This window comes from Oncorhynchus tshawytscha, linkage group LG09, assembly GCF_018296145.1.
Source record: "Oncorhynchus tshawytscha isolate Ot180627B linkage group LG09, Otsh_v2.0, whole genome shotgun sequence".
In the NCBI taxonomy this organism is placed as follows: Eukaryota; Metazoa; Chordata; class Actinopteri; order Salmoniformes; family Salmonidae; genus Oncorhynchus; species Oncorhynchus tshawytscha.
The window spans coordinates 13,318,034-13,338,033 of record NC_056437.1 but is presented as its reverse complement, the minus strand read 5'-3'; the positions used below and the strand labels follow the sequence as shown (position 1 = coordinate 13,338,033).

The 20,000-nt window shown below is 45.7% G+C and overlaps 2 protein-coding genes across 3 annotated transcripts in view; both read left to right on the top strand.

Moving 5' to 3' along the window:
- The window catches only part of LOC112257390 (probable G-protein coupled receptor 21), an 11,492-nt gene extending 1,915 nt beyond the window's left edge, over positions 1-9,577 (top strand). Inside the window, exon 1 of the mRNA XM_024430914.2 lies at positions 1-9,577. This exon is cut by the window's left edge and continues 1,915 nt beyond it. Within this exon, the coding sequence (XP_024286682.1) occupies positions 5,291-6,385 (1,095 nt within the window). The 5' untranslated portion in view covers positions 1-5,290 and the 3' untranslated portion in view covers positions 6,386-9,577.
- The window catches only part of LOC112257388 (rab GTPase-activating protein 1), a 182,092-nt gene that overhangs the window by 75,951 nt on the left and 86,141 nt on the right, over positions 1-20,000 (top strand). The gene's annotated exons all lie outside the window — the stretch shown is intronic.

Sequence of the window (20,000 nt, the reverse complement as noted above, 5' to 3'; positions counted from 1 at the left end):
ATATTAAATATATTCACATGACACCAAATAATAGCTTCTGTCGTCCTCTGCGTACATTGACTTCAATATACAACTTAGGAGGCTTTTGGTTCTCACATCCTTCTATAGACTTACACAGTAATTACGACAACTTCCAGAGGACGTCCTCCAACCAGAGCTCTTGTTGTCCACCCTACAGCTAGTTAGCACTGCAGTGCATAAAATGTGGTGAGTAGTCGACTCAAAGAGTGAAAGACGATAGTTGAACAGTTTTGAACAAATTAATTTCTTCAAAAATGGAGGAGAGGAGAGAGAGGTTTCGTTGTATTTTTTTTCACTTACTTAGCTAGCGTATGCAGGTAGCTAGTTTAGCCTACTGAAACAGAGAGGGATAGTATGTTAGCTAGATGGCTATGGCTATCCAACAATGGAACTCTTCCTAGTCAAGTTAAGCTTTTGGTTTTATTAATGTATTACCACAGGGGTCAGCCGGTGTGACTGCTTGCTGCTGACTGTACACTGTACTACATGATTGTAGCGGGTTTACTAACGCCTTAGTTCCAGTAGCTATGTTGACGTTAATATGTTGACAATGATAGCAGTTAGCGGTCATGATATGAAGGTTAAAGCTTAAAGTTGTTTTTTTTGCCTGGTCACAGACAGCTGATGTGTTGTGCACTGAAGTCCACAAGCGAAGGGAAAAGGTGAGTGGAGGAGAGTGTGTAGATGCAAGAAGTCATTATACAACGATCAAAGGTATCATGCTGTTTGTATGTGGCTGCTATGAAAGTGAAGTGTGTTTGTGGTCAGTGGTGTATTCATTCCGAAAAAATGTTTCTTAATCGAAATGAGGATAGACATATCTGAATTTGTCCAATAGAAACCCTCGCTAGATGCAGGCAGGAGTGTGCAAAGTGGTATTGAATGTGTAGGAGTGTGCAAAGCAGTATTGAATGTGTCTGTCACCTTTTACTATTACTAATGTTTCTCGACCTGTGAACCTACATTTTCAACTGTCATTCATAGTCTAGGTTGTAACAACGTTATGATGAGTACAGGGAACATTTCAGTATCATGCAGTAGCCTAAACCTATCGCTATTACATTGAACTGGGTGAATGGAATATGAATGACAGTCATCCAATATGCTGTAGTAGAAGTAAGGCCATGCTCCTAAAAAAAACGGCACCGCCCTCCATTGAATCAGCATCACACTTTCCAGGTCTAACAGTATACACTGTGTCTGACGCAAGTCTAGAAACCTGTGTGTTTGGCTGTGCAGTAATGGCCATCCCCTACAGCAGTTTCCCCAATCAGCTTTATTATCATCCTTTTCCTTTTCCTCCTCGCCAGCTTCCCAGATTTGGGGCTTGATGACACGAGATCCTCCATGACTGACACAGGATGTTCTCTCATGGTGCTGCTGTTGTACAGAATGGCTGAACCTGAGGGTATTTCCACAGAGATTCTGGAGGTTTTCTATGTTTTTTGATACATTCACTGTTTTTCAGACCAAACAGAGCCCATGTCTTAACCTGTGGCTGACACCTCTTCTTCCTCCTCCTCTACCTCCACCAGCTCTTCCTTCCTTCCCTCCTCATCCTTCTCCTCCCTTCCACATCATTCTCCACCTCTTCTTCCTTCACAGCCTCCTCTTCCTCGTCCTGTTGGTGTCTGGTGCTGTCCACATGCTTGTCTGTGTTATTTGGTTACGGTGGACTGGGAGGGGGTTCTACTAGTGTGTGCTCTCTCTCGTTACAAATCCTGTGGCCGTGTGCTGGTTGGATGGCAGTTGGCTACGCAAGTACCCATTCACCCCACTACCACACACAGCCCATATATCCATACTGCCTCCAGATGTGTCCCAGTCCTTCTGTCCATAAACAGAGACCAGAGAGGTCAGACACCATAGAGGTCAGACACAGTGCCGCTGCTGAGGCCCTGGCCCCACGCACGTCACCTCACCCCACGCTGTTAGGGAAAACAAACGCTCCCACAATGACCTGCCTGTTCTCTCAGACTCTCCTGTCGGTCTGTCTGTCTGTGTTTTGTCTGTGTTTGTGTTTGCTCCAGGCCCACAGGACACACCCTTTTAAAAAAAGTGTCTGTGTGTGTGTGTGTTTGCCCCAGACCCACCACACTACAGAACGTTAAGACCGGAAGCCTGTCACTATCCTGAAGCATCATTCTGTCAGAGTCAATCTTCTAATTCTTCCAAGAAGAGGTTTTCTACCTGGAGGGTTGTGGAACTTGGTTTCCTTTGTTGTTGTTATTACGTCTGTTGTATGTTAGATGTATTATCATACAAAGCCAGTTGATTATGTCGTGGAGGATAATCTCTCATTCATTCATTCATTCATTCATAATGGATGAGCCCAGTGTTGTCTTGTATATTATAAATATAGCCTCTATACTTAGCCTCTGTTGTGTGCAGAGGGGAGAGGTGCGTGTCCGACTCTGGCGGTGCATCTTTGAGCTTCATCGCGCTACATCCATCTCTCTGCCACGAGGCCTGATGAGACACTGCAGAACTAACAAAGACATCCGGACCGTGACAGACACACTGCGGTAGAGATGGACGGACGGCGGAGAGACAGACAGTGATGCGTCTGGGAAGAAACTCAAAGACAATGCAGTCAGTCATTGTGGGACAGACCAGTAGGCAACATCTAAGTCATGCTCCGTCAGTCTGACCAATGACAACTCTTTCATCTTCATTATTCATTGTTTTTACGTGAGGAAGGGTTGTCAACCAACTTGAGAAAAGGTGCAACCAAAAAATAAATGAGCTTAAGAAAGGAAAATGCACAACTCGCAATTCAAAACTTGACGTTTTTAATTGTGACGGTTTCGGCCGTCCTTGGCCTACATCTGTGGGAGGCATGACTGGACTGTGTTGTGATGAGCGTCTTCAGTTCAGAGCAGAAGACACGCCGTGGTCCTCAGAGCAGAAGACACGCCGTGGTCCTCAGAGCAGAAGACACGCCGTGGTCCTCAGAGCAGAAGACACGCCGTGGTCCTCAGAGCAGAAGCTAAATGAAGGAAAAGCATCTGGTGATGCAGCCTAATGAGAAGCAGGTGTATGAGAGATGACACACACACACACAGACAAACGTGTACACACACACACACACACACACACACACACACACACACACACACACACACTTCAATGAAGGGCCTTGAGGAAAGAAGTGCATGTAAACACACTCATCTCACACAGTGAGTCCCCTGAGGGACACTAGCTATATTCATATTAATACAAATCACATAAGCCAATCTTAAACATGTTGTAAACTCGAAGTATGGTCTTAAATGTCAAATTTGGTATTGTTTTATTGATATGCTGCATGTTAATGGGAAGTGCTAGTTCAGGCTGACCTGCTAATGTTGGCCAGCGCCCACTGCCACACAGGCTTTTACTGGGAGCACATTCAATGATTGCAAACGTGTCGTTTGAGTGTTTCTGTGGTGTTTGCGGTTAAAGTTGAAGAAAAATGCAAAATTCCTTCACAAGATGGACAATAAAGTTTGAAAACACAGATATGCTAAAATAGTGTACTCCCAATGCCCTGCTCATATAAAGTCAAGATCTCCCACAATACAGTTTGATGGGAAAGCCCTGTCCTGGCTGCTAAGACAATTACTATAACAATACACAGTACATATAGCTAAGTTCCAAAAAAACACATGAGTATTTATTTGATTTAGCATCAACTGGGTGAGACCAAGGACCCAAGGCACAGATAACATCCACTGATGTCATTTCAACTATGTGAAAATGTGTGAATCTGAGAGAGTTCGCCTAGTACTAGCGAGGTACTACGTGTGTGTCAGTCAAGCAATGAGGAACAATTGGGATTGGCATTTCGGTTAACTTCCTGATTAACTTCATAAAAATGGAAGTGAAACTCCAACCATGGTATTTGTAAGAGGGAGAGTGAGGACATTGTTTGTATTATAGGAGTGCACAAATAACCCAATATTAAAACCTATATGGCTGCAGACAGAAACATATGCTAGCAAAACCGCTGGGATCCAAATGTGGTTATATACATCCTAAAGGTATCTAACAAGAAGAGAGATGAGGAGAAAGGGCCTTTTTAACATGAGACTGGTATGACCATAATGCACCAGGTGTTTCTAGATAAGACGGTGTGTGTATATGAGAGAGAGGTGGTGTGTGTGGGAGTTAGATAATGGCGGCACGGGTATGCTGTGTGCAGCCAGCCAGTCAGTCAGTCATGGGATGAACGAGTGAGACTTGTGTACCCACAGCTGCTTACTGGCTGGAGCCAGAGGGGGAGGAGTGTCTCTGCCCTGCCTGCTGCAGGGAGAGAGAGGTAGTTAGAGAGAGCAGAGCGTGAGAGAAACAAGACTGAATCCGCTCCACAGAAGAGGGAGAGAAGGAGCAGAGAGAGAGGTAGTTAGAGAGAGCAGACCGTGAGAGAAACAAGACTGAATCTGCTCCACAGAAGAGGGAGAGAGCAAGGGAAAGGGACAGAGAGAGAGGTTGGGGTCGCTGCATCGGTATGCCTGCTCCTCCTGCTCTCTCATTTCCACTCCACACGCTGCTGCCTTTCTGAGTAGACCCAGACTCTGTTTGAAATGCCAATCACCTCCTTGAGGCTGCGCCTTCATCTTCATTCATTTACATTTATTCTCACCTTTCCCTGCGTGAGGGAGACCGGGACTGCCTAAGACATTCGTGGAGGATCATTTCTGCTGAAGTTGCTGGGAAGAAATTCTGCTCTTTAGACACGATCCGCCTGATCTTTCTGTGTTTGGAGAGGACACAAAGTCTCTGGAAACATCGAACTCTATATCACCTGGAATATTTGAGAATTTGTGACTGCATTTTTTAGAGACATACAGGAATTCCTGTAAGCCAAGACGATCAAACTTGTTGACAGTTTTCTATATTTTTTGTTGTCTATGTCTTTTCTAAGGAGAGAACCAGAGGAGTCGAAGGATAGGCTGCCATAGTATTTGTCCTCCATCTGTGTGTGTCTGTATGATTGAACCGTCTGTGTCTGCACAGTGAGGGATGCCCTGGGGGACTCCCAGATCCTGGTCGTGGACGAGGGCTAGTCTTCACGTTGCTGCTGATATGGCAGAGGGTACACGGCTCCTCTCTCTCGGACACCAGCCTGATCTGCTGCTGAGCTAGGACCAGGACTACCAGCCCCAGCCAAGCCCCCTGTCTCTGCGTCTAGGATCAGACCAGACAAGGATCTTTCTGGAGCCTCCTGCCCTCTGCCGGTTGATCTGGTTTCAGACCAGGAGCTTTCAGAAGGCTCTCTGGCTGCAAGATGATGAACTCTTCCCTGGACCTGCTGGAGCTTGAGCTCCTCAACCTGAGCGGCCCTCCTTTCTGCCTCCTGGACGTGGGCTACAGCCAGATCTTAAACACCTGTCTACTGGAGGTAGCCATCATCCTGCTGCTTACCGTCCTCATCATCTCTGGCAACCTGGTGGTGATCTTTGTGTTCCACTGTGCTCCTCTTCTCCAGCACCACACAACCAGTGCCTTCATCCAGACCATGGCCTATGCAGACCTGTTGGTGGGTGTCAGCTGCCTCATCCCCTCCCTGTCCCTCCTCCACCACCTGAAAGGCCTGGACGAGGAGCTGACCTGTAAGGTGTTTGGTTACATGGTTTCTGTGTTGAAGAGCGTTTCCATGGCGTCGCTGGCGTGTGTTAGTGTGGACCGCTACATGGCGATAACACGGCCTCTGTCGTACGCTACCTTGGCGACGCCGTGCCGGATCCGCGCGTGCATCCTCCTCATCTGGGTCTACTCCGCCCTTGTCTTCTTGCCCTCCTTCTTCGGCTGGGGGAAGCCCGGCTACCACGGCGACGTGGTGGAGTGGTGCGCGGTGGAGTGGGAGACAAGGCCGCTCTTCACATCGTTCATTGTGGTGCTGCTCTACGCGCCAGCCGCCATGACGGTCTGCTTCACTTATGTCAACATCTTCCGGATCTGCCGGCAGCATACGAGGGAGATCAGCGAGCGCCGCGCCCGCTTCGGCCCACAGGAAGGCTCTCTGGGACAGGATGGCCAGCCGCAGCATGCGCCGGCGTGCACGGACAAACGCTACGCCATGGTGCTGTTCCGCATCACCAGCGTCTTCTACCTCCTCTGGCTTCCCTATATTCTGTATTTCCTGCTGGAGAGCGCTGACATCTACAGTCACCCTGCCGCCTCGTTCATCACCACCTGGCTGGCTATCAGCAACAGCTTCTTTAACTGTCTGATCTATAGTCTGTCCAACAGTGCCTTCAGGAAGGGTTTAAAACGCCTCTGTTTGTTCTGTGTGCAGCGCGTGGACAGTAAGAAGTCCTTCAGCCCCTCACCAGGGTACGGACAGGGGCCCATCTGCACACGCTCCACATGCCATGTCTAGGATCTCCCAGAGAGCCTTGTGGCGGTTGAGTATCGTGTTGTTATAGCACTAAGCATGTCCCATACTGATGCTGAGCTAAAGGGAACAGGCTTCACAGGGAGTTGTGTCGCTGCAGATGCTGCTGTTTCTCGACAGTTGAAGGTTTGTTGGACGGTTGCGTCCCTGGCCACTGCTGCCACTGACGGGATCGTCTCCAGGGCCTGAGAGCTGTGAGACCCGCTTGGGAAGTACAGCCAAGGCTCAGCCCCAGCCATGAGAGAGGTGGGAGAGGTGGGATGTGGAGTTACCCTAACCTTTGACCCCTGATATAGATGACGGCGTTATGGCTACGTTGTTTCAGCGGGTGAGAGTTGAGGTGACTGAAGACCTCCCTTCTGACAGTACTTGCCAAAAACACAAACTGTAAGAAGAACACACATTGTTTTAGGGGAGGGTTTTTTGCTGGGACTCTGTATCTTCCTAGCAGTTTGTGAAACTATTTGTATTTGTGCTACAATGTATAGAATGCAAAAAAGGACTTGCGTTACTTAAAGGTCCAATGCAGTCAAAATGAAGTTTTTCCTGTTCCATTTCCATTTTAGTAATTTTGCAGGCGCACTTATCTAGAGCAAATTAGAATTAGCGGATTCATCTTAAGACAGCTAGGTGAGACAACAACACATCACAGTCGTATCAAGTACATATTTCCCTCAACAAAGTATCTATCAGCAAAGTCAGTGCCAGTAAAACACTGTGAGAGTTATTTAAGATGCTTTTCAAAGAGGTAGGGTTTCAGACGTTTCAGAAAGATGGGCTGTCCTGACTTCAGGGGGAAGCTTGTTCCACCATTGGGGTGCCAGGACAGAGAAGAGCTTTGACTGAGTTGAGTGGGAACGTCCCTCCCGTAGGGGTGGGAGAGCCAAGAGACCAGAGGTGGCAGAATGGAGTGCTCAGGTTGGGATGTAGGGATGGAACATAGCCTGACGTTAGGGAGGGGCAATTCCCCTTGCTCCTTCGTAGGCAAGCACCAGGATGCCAGTAGAGTGAGCGGAAGAGCGGGGTTACAAGGAGAACCTAGCAGGGTTGAGCCCCAGGCAGCCTGCGGCATTTATAATCTACTACTAATACAGTAAGGTACTTAATTGTTACCCAGAAATGATTTGATGTTAATATAAAAATAGCTGCATTGGGCCTTTAAAAAAACGGAGAAACACTTGATTGCTGTTTTCTTATGCCTAGCTGAGTGGAGCTGTCAATAACAACTTATTTAAATGTTTGCCCTTGTGGTTTTTACAGAAACAGATTATCTACAACATTGTGCGCTGAGTGGTGCAACAACCTCAAACTCTGAAGAGAATCTTGTAGGTCTACATCATTTATTTACATCTGGGTTGTTCTGAGGCAGAGAAAGAGAGGACTTTGTTTAGGTGCTCAAACACCAGGATTATTAGTAAAGCCTGACCGATAATATTGGCTATTCCACCGATAAACGATGTTCAATGAATAGGATGAAAAAAAAGATTCTCATGCTTTCCTGAATGATTGAAGTGTTATTCATTTCGCAGTGTAAGAAATCAACATTTGAAGTGTATTTCTTGGACGGCAATTTATGTGGATAAGAGTATATTGGCAGATATATCAGTACGTTTTGTCACCCCAAAAATCTGAATCGTATCGGATCCCCCAAAAAACATTGGTCGGGCTTTAATTAGTAGTCTCAGTTGAACTAGTAACTACTGAGGGATCAGCGTAATCATTGACTGGATGACTCTTGTTTAGACAAACTTCCTCATCATCAGAGCCTGTCTGGCTCTGTAACCAAACTACATTGCACTTCACTTATGAGGAGAATGTGGTCGTTGTGTCAAAGCAGAAGGTTATAGAGAAGTGATTAAGCTCCAGAATAGTTGATCATCTCCAAAGATTTGCCCCACATATGTGATCTGTTCTAGTCTAGGAGTGTCTGCTGCTATACCGATGGGGCTCTTACGTTGTGGAGCACAGGGAGGGTTGGGAATCATTAAATCAACCTCACATCTGTCTTAACGTTAATGAAAGTGAATGTTGATGGTGAGTACTGAGAATGCTGTGAGCTGCTGTTAGCTGAGGGACATTCTGCCTCTGGCTGGGTGTGGTAAACGTCTTGTCCGTCTGTCTGCCCCCCTACCTTTCTCCTCCTGCTCATTACATCACAGAAAGCCAGGGGGATAAAGAGAGGGAGAAAGAGCAGAATAGCAGCTGTGGAGTGAGAGAGAGCCCTAAGATAAACATTATGGCCACAGTAATACTGTGCCCCACACACACACACACACACACACACACACACACACAAGGTAATGTGGGACGTTAACCAGTACCACTGTATGTCCAGACCCAGATGCTTCAAGACATTTCACTTTTCCAGCCGGGGCCACAACACTACAGTATAAAACAGGCTGGTTCAGACCAGGCTGTTCCAAATGGAACCCTATGTAGTGCTCAAACAGGCTGGTTCAGACCAGGCGGTTCCAAATGGAACCCTATGTAGTGCTCAAACAGGCTGGTTCAGACCAGGCGGTTCCAAATGGAACCCTATGTAGTGCTCAAGTGTTTTTAAACTAATGTTACTGGATATTTATTAGACTTTTTCACAAGTTTTGGCTTCTTGTCACTTTTCTCTCTTTAGTACTCTGACATTTGGGAGCAAATATACAACGGACACAGGGGCTTTATTTTCCTAGTGGACCAAAGTTGAATATTTATTGGATTTTGTATATTTGAAGAAGAAAGAGACTGAATAAGAGATGGCAAGAAAAAGAAAGTGTGATTCAGGTTGATTACTTTCTTTTATGGATGTTTTCATGTTAGGAATTTTGCAGTGATGAAGGTGTGGCCAGACATTGAGGCTGCCTCTGCAATGAATCCAGTGTTCTGGGTACAGGCTCCATCGAGGGGTTTTCAGAGTTGCCTGTACAGCAGTCCTATCTGAATTGATTTAGTCTTTGAGCAGTTACGGTGTGATTATTAAAATGTATTTATTTAAAAATATTTCAAAGCTGTACGTAGTCTTTTATGCATGTTTTACTTACTGTATATATTTGATTGAATTGTCACTTTTCGTATTCAAATCACAAACTGTTGTCAAACTGTCTAAAGTGTAAATGCTTTTGGAGACGTACGTCTTCACGGCAATGCTGTCAAAGGGCACAGTGCAATACATTCCGTCTTCCTCCATTTTGTCAATGTTTTATTGAAGACAGAGAATACACAATAGAAATTATTTTCTTCATTTACCACTGAGTGTGTATTGAATAGGGCTGCCCCCGACTAAAAATACATCTTGGTAGACCGAGAGTCATCTGTTATTTCCACCAATTGATTGGTTGAAATTTTAAAACATGCCGAGCACAGACTGTGTTTTAAAAAAATGTCTGAGTGACTGGGGGACTAGTATCCGTTGTCTCTCTGTCCTCCATGGTGCAGCGACCACCACAGAGCATCAACAGTGTGAATCGCGCTGTCCGTGTTGCTGAAGCTGCAACATAATGCCAGCAGTATACCACCCTGCCAGCAGTATACCACCATGCCAGCAGTATACCACCCTGCCAGCAGTATACCACCCTGCCAGTAGTATACCACCCTGCCAGCAGTATACCACCCTGCCAGTAGTATACCACCCTGCCAGTAGTATACCACCCTGCCAGCAGTATACCACCCTGCCAGCAGTATACCACCCTGCCAGCAGTATACCACCCTGCCAGCAGTATACCACCCTGCCAGCAGTATACCACCCTGCCAGCAGTATACCACCCTGCCAGCAGTATACCACCCTGCCAGCAGTATACCACCCTGCCAGTAGTATACCACCCTGCCAGCAGTATACCACCCTGCCAGTAGTATACCACCCTGCCAGTAGTATACCACCCTGCCAGTAGTATACCACCCTGCCAGTAGTATACCACCCTGCCAGCAGTATACCACCCTGCCAGCAGTATACCACCCTGCCAGCAGCATACCACCCTGCCAGTAGTATACCACCCTGCCAGCAGCATACCACCCTGCCAGCAGCATACCACCCTGCCAGCAGCATACCACCCTGCCAGCAGCATACCACCCTGCCAGCAGTATATCACCCTGCCAGCAGCATACCACCCTTCCAGTAGTATACCACCCTGCCAGTAGTGTACCACCCTGCCAGCAGTATACCACCCTGCCAGTAGTATACCACCCTGCCAGCAGTATACCACCCTGACAGCAGTATACCACCCTGCCAGCAGCATACCACCCTGCCAGTAGTATACCACCCTGCCAGCAGCATACCACCCTGCCAGCAGCATACCACCCTGCCAGCAGCATACCACCCTGCCAGCAGTATATCACCCTGCCAGCAGCATACCACCCTTCCAGTAGTGTACCACCCTGCCAGTAGTGTACCACCCTGCCAGCAGCATACCACCCTGCCAGCAGCATACCACCTTGCCAGTAGTATACCAACCTGCCAGCTGCATACCAACCTGCCAGCAGCATACCACCCTGCCAGCAGCATACCACCCTGCCAGTAGTAGACCACCCTGCCAGTAGTAGACCACCCTGCCAGTAGTAGACCACCCTGCCAGTAGTATACCACCCTGCCAACAGTATACCACCCTGCCAACAGTATACCACCCTGCCAGTAGTATAACACCCTGCCAGCAGCATACCACCCTGCAACCCACTGCTGGCTTGCCTCTGAAGCTAAGCAGGGTTGGTCCCTGGATGGGAGACCAGATGCTGCTGGAAGTTGTGTTGGAGGGCCAGTAAGACGCACTCTTTCCTTTGGTCTAAAAAAATATCCCAATGCCCCAGGGCAGTGATTGGGGACATTGCACTGTGTAGGGTGCTGTCTTTCAGATGGGATGTTAAACGGATGTCCTGACTTTCTGTGGTCACTAAATATCCCATGGTACTTATCATAAGAGTAGGGTTGTTAACCCTGGTGTCCTGACTCTCTGTGGACACTAAAGATCCCATGGTACTTATCATAAGAGTAGGGTTGTTAACCCTGGTGTCCTGACTCTCTGTGGACACTAAATATCCCATGGTACTTATCATAAGAGTAGGGTTGTTAACCCTGGTGTCCTGGCTAAATTCCCAATCTGGTCCTCATATCATCATGGTCACCTAATCATCCCCAGTCTACAATTGGCTCATTTATCCTCTCCCCTGTAACTATTCCCCAGGTTGTTGCTGTAAATGAGAATGTGTTCTCAGTCAGCCTACCTGGTAAAATAAGGGTAAAATATATAAATAAATAAAAATTATAGCCATTTCTTACTGTTACTGAAATCGCTAAATTGTTTAGGTTAAAACAGTCCCTATTCCCTCAACGTGCACGTGACGTGCACGTGACACGTATGCATCTCATGCACGTTAACGACAGGGCCTGACCTATAGCACATCATAATCACATCAATAAATTGGTTATAACAAACTCTGAACACTGTAACAGCAAAATGGATGCAGAGGACGTGACAAACTGGAGATGGAGGAATGTGTACTGGTTTCTCAGGAAGTAAAGGGGAAGTCAGATGTGTGGAATAAATGTGACTCGTTGTTAAATACTGGAGATGAAGAAAAAGAAGGTAAGGAACAAGCTTTGTCTGCGTATTATGTTTCCAAACCGATGCTGGTAGATTACAATAAACTTTTTCTGACTGTTTGGAACAGTTTAAACAACACTAAATAAATTATAAGCATACCAGAGTCTAACGTTAAAAAAAAAAAAATTGTAAAGCCTTTATTAAAGCAAAGACTAGAAACAGTCACATTCATACTTGAATGCAATTTCCGGACATGGAGCGGTTTATTGAATGTTTTGCTAATTATTTAAGGATCGCTTTCTTATTAAATATTTTAACTACAATGCTTTATTGCTCATCCAAAGAAATATCAGTCGACCACAAGCCTATAGACCAAACCAGTTGACTAAATAAGTCCAGGCCTAGAATTGAAACAATAGATGCCAATCTGTTTCTCTCTATTGGCTATATGCTGTTTTTGGATTGTTAGTGATATTGCCTTCTGGTAATAACAGAGTTTCTGCCAGAGTCGTCACACGTTGTTCACCGTTTTTTATTAAGTTCACATGACTCTCCGCCTGACGCTTCTGCCCTTTGGGGATGGATTTGTGTGTCTGGGTGGTTTGTATGCCAGTGTGTTTGATGTGCAAATTATGTGTAAAGGAATAGGTTCATGTACAGTAGATGTGTTCGGTCAGGCATCTCAATTCTCTCACTCTTGGAAGCCTTATCAAATGTTGATTGGTTTTACTGCTACTATACTTTCAAAGAGGCTGTTATTTTTTCCCCGAGCTGACAAGGTAAAAATCTGTTGTTCTGCCCCTGAACAAGGCAGTTAACCCACTGTTCCTAGGCTGTCATTGAAAATAGGAATTTGTTCTTAACTGACTTGCCTAGTTAAATAAAGGTAAAATAAAAATAAAAACCATTGACCCTGCTTTCAGTTTTACCCCACATGGGTTCACTAATATTGTTGTGTATTTCAAAGACAATTCAAGTGTCCTTCTTTTGAGGCAGATATGAGTTCAATATTTTACAGTAGTTCCATCCAGGTGTCAGTTAGTAAAACTCTATTCCACCCAATTAGTTGAACTCTACTCCACCAAGTTAGTTGAACTCTACTCCACCCACTTAGTTGAACTCTACTCCACCCAGTTAGTTGAACTCTATTCCACCCAGTTAGTTGAACTTTATTCCACCCAGTTAGTTGAACTCTACTCCACCCACTTCGTTGAACTCTACTCCACCCAGTGAGTTCCACCCAGTTAGTTGAACTCTACTCCACCTAGTTAGTTGAACTCTACTGCACCCAGTGAGTTCCACCCAGTTAGTTGAACTCTACTCCACCTAGTTAGTTGAACTCTACTCCACCCAGTGAGTTCCACCTAGTTAGTTGAACTCTATTCCACCCAGTTAGTTGAACTCTACTCCACCCAGTTAGTTGAACTCTACTCTACCCAGTTAGTTGAACTCTACTCTACCCAGTTAGTTGAACTCTACTCCACCCAGTTAGTTGAACTCTACTCCACCCAGTTAGTTGAACTCTACTCCACCCAGTTAGTTGAACTCTATTCCACCCAGTTAGTTGAACTCTATTCCACCCAGTTAGTTGAACTTTATTCCACCCAGTTAGTTGAACTCTACTCCACCCACTTCATTGAACTCTACTCCACCCAGTGAGTTCCACCCAGTTAGTTGAACTCTACTCCACCTAGTTAGTTGAACTCTACTGCACCCAGTTAGTTGAACTCTACTCCACCTAGTTAGTTGAACTCTACTCCACCCAGTGAGTTCCACCTAGTTAGTTGAACTCTATTCCACCCAGTTAGTTGAACTCTACTCCACCCAGTTAGTTGAACTCTACTCCACCCAGTTAGTTGAACTCTACTCCACCCAGTTAGTTGAACTCTACTCCACCCAGTTAGTTGAACTCTACTCCACCCAGTTAGTTGAACTCTACTCCACCCAGTTAGTTGAACTCTACTCCACCCAGTTAGTTGAACTCTACTCCACCTAGTTAGTTGAACTCTACTCCACCCAGTGAGTTCCACCCAGTTAGTTGAACTCTACTCTACCTAGTTAGTTGAACTCTACTCCACCCAGTTAGTTGAACTCTACTCCACCCAGTTAGTTGAACTCTACTCCACCCAGTGAGTTCCACCCTGTTAGTTGAACTCTACTCCACCTAGTTAGTTGAACTCTACTCCACCCAGTGAGTTCCACCTAGTTAGTTGAACTCTATTCCACCTAGTTAGTTGAACTCTACTCCACTCAGTGAGTTCCATACAGTTAGTTGAACTCTACTCCACCCAGTTAGTTGAACTCTACTCTACCCACTTAGTTGAACTCTACTCCACCCAGTTAGTTGAACTCTACTCCACCCAGTTAGTTGAACTCTACTCCACCCAGTTAGTTGAACTCTACTCCACCCAGTTAGTTGAACTCTACTCCACCCAGTTAGTTGAACTCTACTCCACCTAGTTAGTTGAACTCTACTCCACCCAGTGAGTTCCACCCAGTTAGTTGAACTCTACTCCACCTAGTTAGTTGAACTCTACTCCACCCATTTAGTTGAACTCTACTCCACCCAGTTAGTTGAACTTTATTCCACCCAGTTAGTTGAACTCTACTCCACCTAGTTAGTTGAACTTTATTCCTCCCAGTTAGGTGAATTCTACTCTGAACTCTACTCCACCCAGTTAGTTGAACTCTATTCCACCCACTTAGTTGAACTCTATTCCACCCACTTAGTTGAACTCTACTCCACCCAGTTAGTTGAACTCTACTCCACCCAGTGAGTTCCACCCAGTTAGTTGAACTCTACTCCACCCAGTGAGTTCCACCCAGTGAGTTGAACTCTACTCCACCCAGTGAGTTGAACTCTACTCCACCCAGTGAGTTGAATTCTACTCCACCCAGTTAGTTGAACTCTACTCTACCCAGTGAGTTCCACCCAGTTAGTTGAACTCTACTCCACCTAGTTAGTTGAACTCTACTCCACCCAGTGAGTTCCACCCAGTTAGTTAAACTCTATTCCACCTAGTTAATTGAACTTTATTCCTCCCAGTTAGTTGAACTCTACTCCACCTAGTTAGTTGAACTCTACTCCACCTAGTTAGTTGAACTCTACTCCACCCAGTTAGTTCCACCCAGTTAGTTGAACTCTATTCCACCCAGTTAGTTGAACTCTATTCCACCCAGTTAGTTGAACTCTATTCCACCCACTTAGTTGAACTCTACTCCACCCAGTTAGTTGAACTCTACTCCACCCAGTGAGTTCCACCCAGTTAGTTGAACTCTATTCCACCCAGTTAGTTGAACTCTATTCCACCCACTTAGTTGAACTCTATTCCACCCACTTAGTTGAACTCTACTCCACCCAGTTAGTTGAACTCTACTCCACCCAGTGAGTTCCACCCAGTTAGTTGAACTCTACTCCACCCAGTGAGTTCCACCCAGTGAGTTGAACTCTACTCCACCCAGTGAGTTGAACTCTACTCCACCCAGTGAGTTGAATTCTACTCCACCCAGTTAGTTGAACTCTACTCTACCCAGTGAGTTCCACCCAGTTAGTTGAACTCTACTCCACCTAGTTAGTTGAACTCTACTCCACCCAGTGAGTTCCACCCAGTTAGTTAAACTCTATTCCACCTAGTTAATTGAACTTTATTCCTCCCAGTTAGTTGAACTCTACTCCACCTAGTTAGTTGAACTCTACTCCACCTAGTTAGTTGAACTCTACTCCACCCAGTTAGTTCCACCCAGTTAGTTGAACTCTATTCCACCCAGTTAGTTGAACTCTATTCCACCCAGTTAGTTGAACTCTACTCCACCCACTTAGTTGAACTCTACTCCACCCAGTTAGTTGAACTCTACTCCACCCAGTTAGTTGAACTCTATTCCACCCAGTTAGTTGAACTTTACTCCACCCAGTTAGTTGAACTCTACTCCACCCAGTTAGTTGAACTCTACTCCACCTAGTTAGTTGAACTTTATTCCTCCCAGTTAGTTGAATTCTACTCTGAACTCTACTGCACCCAGTTAGTTGAACTTTACTCCACCCACTTAGTTGAACTCTACTCCACCCAGTTAGTTGAACTCTACTCCACCCAGTGAGTTCCACCCAGTTAGTTGAACTCTACTCCACCCAGTTAGTTGAACTCTACTCCACCCAGTTAGTTCCACACAGTTAGTTGAACTCTACTCCACCCACTTAGTTGAACTCTACTCCACCCAGTGAGTTCCACCCAGTTAGTTGAACTCTACTCCACCTAGTTAGTTGAGCTCTACTCCACCCAGTTTGTTCCACCTAGTTAGTTGAACTCTACCCCACCCAGTTAGTTGAACTCTACTCCACCCAGTTAGTTGAACTCTACTCCACCCAGTGAGTTCCACCCAGTTAGTTGAACTCTACTCCACCTAGTTAGTTGAACTCTCCTCCACCCAGTTAGTTGAACTCTACTCCACCTAGTTAGTTGAACTCTACTCCACCTAGTTAGTTGAACTCTACTCCACCTAGTTAGTTGAACTATACTCCACCCAGTTAGTTGAACTCTACTCCACCCACTTAGTTGAACTCTACTCCACCCAGTTAGTTGAACTCTACTCCACCCAGTGAGTTCCACCCAGTTAGTTGAACTCTACTCCACCTAGTTAGTTGAACTCTACTCCACCCAGTGAGTTCCACCCAGTTAGTTGAACTCTACTCTACCTAGTTAGTTGAACTCTACTCCACCCAGTTAGTTGAACTCTACTACACCCAGTTAGTTGAACTCTACTCCACCCAGTTAGTTGAACTTTATTCCACCCAGTTAGTTGAACTCTACTCCACCTAGTTAGTTGAACTCTACTCTACCCAGTGAGTTCCACCCACTTAGTTGAACTCTACTCCACCCAGTGAGTTCCACCCAGTTAGTTGAACTCTACTCCACCCAGTGAGTTCCACCCAGTGAGTTGAACTCTACTCCACCCAGTGAGTTGAACTCTACTCCACCCAGTGAGTTGAATTCTACTCCACCCAGATAGTTGAACTCTACTCTACCCAGTGAGTTCCACCCAGTTAGTTGAACTCTACTCCACCTAGTTAGTTGAACTCTACTCCACCCAGTGAGTTCCACCCAGTTAGTTGAACTCTATTCCACCTAGTTAATTGAACTTTATTCCTCCCAGTTAGTTGAACTCTACTCCACCCAGTTAGTTGAACTCTACTCCACCCACTTAGTTGAACTCTACTCCACCCAGTTAGTTGAACTCTACTCCACCCAGTTAGTTGAACTCTATTCCACCCAGTTAGTTGAACTCTATTCCACCCAGTTAGTTGAACTTTACTCCACCCAGTTAGTTGAACTCTACTCCACCTAGTTAGTTGAACTTTATTCCTCCCAGTTAGTTGAATTCTACTCTGAACTTTACTCCACCCAGTTAGTTGAACTCTACTCCACCCAGTTAGTTGAACTCTACTCCACCCAGTTAGTTCCACACAGTTAGTTGAACTCTACTCCACCCACTTAGTTGAACTCTACTCCACCTAGTTAGTTCCACCCAGTTAGTTGAACTCTACTCCACCTAGTTAGTTGAACTCTACTCCACCCAGTGAGTTCCACCCAGTTAGTTGAACTCTACTCCACCTAGTTAGTTGAGCTCTACTCCACCCAGTTTGTTCCACCTAGTTAGTTGAACTCTACCCCACCCAGTTAGTTGAACTCTACTCCACCCAGTTAGTTGAACTCTACTCCACCCAGTGAGTTCCACCCAGTTAGTTGAACTCTACTCCACCTAGTTAGTTGAACTCTCCTCCACCCAGTTAGTTGAACTCTACTCCACCTAGTTAGTTGAACTCTACTCCACCTAGTTAGTTGAACTCTACTCCACCTAGTTAGTTGAACTCTACTCCACCTAGTTAGTTGAACTATACTCCACCCAGTTAGTTGAACTATACTCCACCCAGTTAGTTGAACTATACTCCACCCAGTTAGTTGAACTCTACTCCACCCAGTTAGTTGAACTCTACTCCACCCAGTGAGTTCCACCCAGTTAGTTGAACTCTACTCCACCTAGTTAGTTGAACTCTACTCCACCCAGTGAGTTCCACCCAGTTAGTTGAACTCTACTCTACCTAGTTAGTTGAACTCTACTCCACCCAGTTAGTTGAACTCTACTACACCCAGTTAGTTGAACTCTACTCCACCCAGTGAGTTCCACCCAGTTAGTTGAACTCTACTCCACCCATTTAGTTGAACTCTACTCCACCCAGTTAGTTGAACTCTACTCCACCCAGTTAGTTGAACTCTACTCCACCCAGTTAGTTGAACTTTATTCCACCCAGTTAGTTGAACTCTACTCCACCCAGTTAGTTGAACTTTATTCCACCCAGTTAGTTGAACTCTACTCCACCTAGTTAGTTGAACTTTATTCCTCCCAGTTAGGTGAATTCTACTCTGAACTCTACTCCACCCAGTTAGTTGAACTCTATTCCACCCACTTAGTTGAACTCTATTCCACCCACTTAGTTGAACTCTACTCCACCCAGTGAGTTCCACCCAGTTAGTTGAACTCTACTCCACCCAGTGAGTTCCACCCAGTGAGTTGAACTCTACTCCACCCAGTGAGTTGAACTCTACTCTACCCAGTGAGTTCCACCCAGTTAGTTGAACTCTACTCCACCTAGTTAGTTGAACTCTGCTCCACCCAGTGAGTTCCACCCAGTTAGTTGAACTCTACTCCACCTAGTTAGTTGAACTCTACTCCACCTAGTTAGTTGAACTCTACTCCACCTAGTTAGTTGAACTCTACTCCACCTAGTTAGTTGAACTCTACTCCACCCAGTTAGTTGAACTCTACTCCACCCAGTGAGTTCCACCCAGTTAGTTGAACTCTATTCCACCTAGTTAATTGAACTTTATTCCTCCCAGTTAGTTGAACTCTACTCCACCCAGTTAGTTGAACTCTACTCCACCCAGTTAGTTGAACTCTACTCCACCCACTTAGTTGAACTCTACTCCACCCAGTTAGTTGAACTCTACTCCACCTAGTTAGTTGAACTCTACTCCACCCAGTGAGTTCCACCCAGTTAGTTGAACTCTACTCCACCTAGTTAGTTGAACTCTACTCCACCTAGTTAGTTGAACTCTACTCCACCTAGTTAGTTGAACTCTACTCCACCTAGTTAGTTGAACTCTACTCCACCCAGTTAGTTGAACTCTACTCCACCCAGTGAGTTCCACCCAGTTAGTTGAACTCTATTCCACCTAGTTAATTGAACTTTATTCCTCCCAGTTAGTTGAACTCTACTCCACCCAGTTAGTTGAACTCTACTCCACCCAGTTAGTTGAACTCTACTCCACCCACTTAGTTGAACTCTACTCCACCCAGTTAGTTGAACTCTACTCCACCCAGTTAGTTGAACTCTATTCCACCCAGTTAGTTGAACTCTATTCCACCCAGTTAGTTGAACTTTACTCCACCCAGTTAGTTGAACTCTACTCCACCCAGTTAGTTGAATTCTACTCTGAACTCTACTCCACCCAGTTAGTTGAACTCTACTCCACCCAGTGAGTTCCACCCAGTTAGTTGAACTCTACTCCACCCAGTTAGTTGAACTCTACTCCACCCAGTTAGTTGAACTCTACTCCACCCAGTTAGTTGAACTCTACTCCACCCAGTGAGTTCCACCCAGTTAGTTGAACTCTACTCCACCTAGTTAGTTGAACTCTACTCCACCCAGTGAGTTCCACCCAGTTAGTTGAACTCTATTCCACCCAGTTAGTTGAACTTTACTCCACCCAGTTAGTTGAACTCTACTCCACCCAGTTAGTTGAATTCTACTCTGAACTCTACTCCACCCAGTTAGTTGAACTCTACTCCACCCAGTGAGTTCCACCCAGTTAGTTGAACTCTACTCCACCCAGTTAGTTGAACTCTACTCCACCCAGTTAGTTCCACACAGTTAGTTGAACTCTACTCCACCCACTTAGTTGAACTCTACTCCACCTAGTTAGTTGAACTCTACTCCACCCAGTGAGTTCCACCCAGTTAGTTGAACTCTACTCCACCTAGTTAGTTGAACTCTACTCCACCCAGTGAGTTCCACCCAGTTAGTT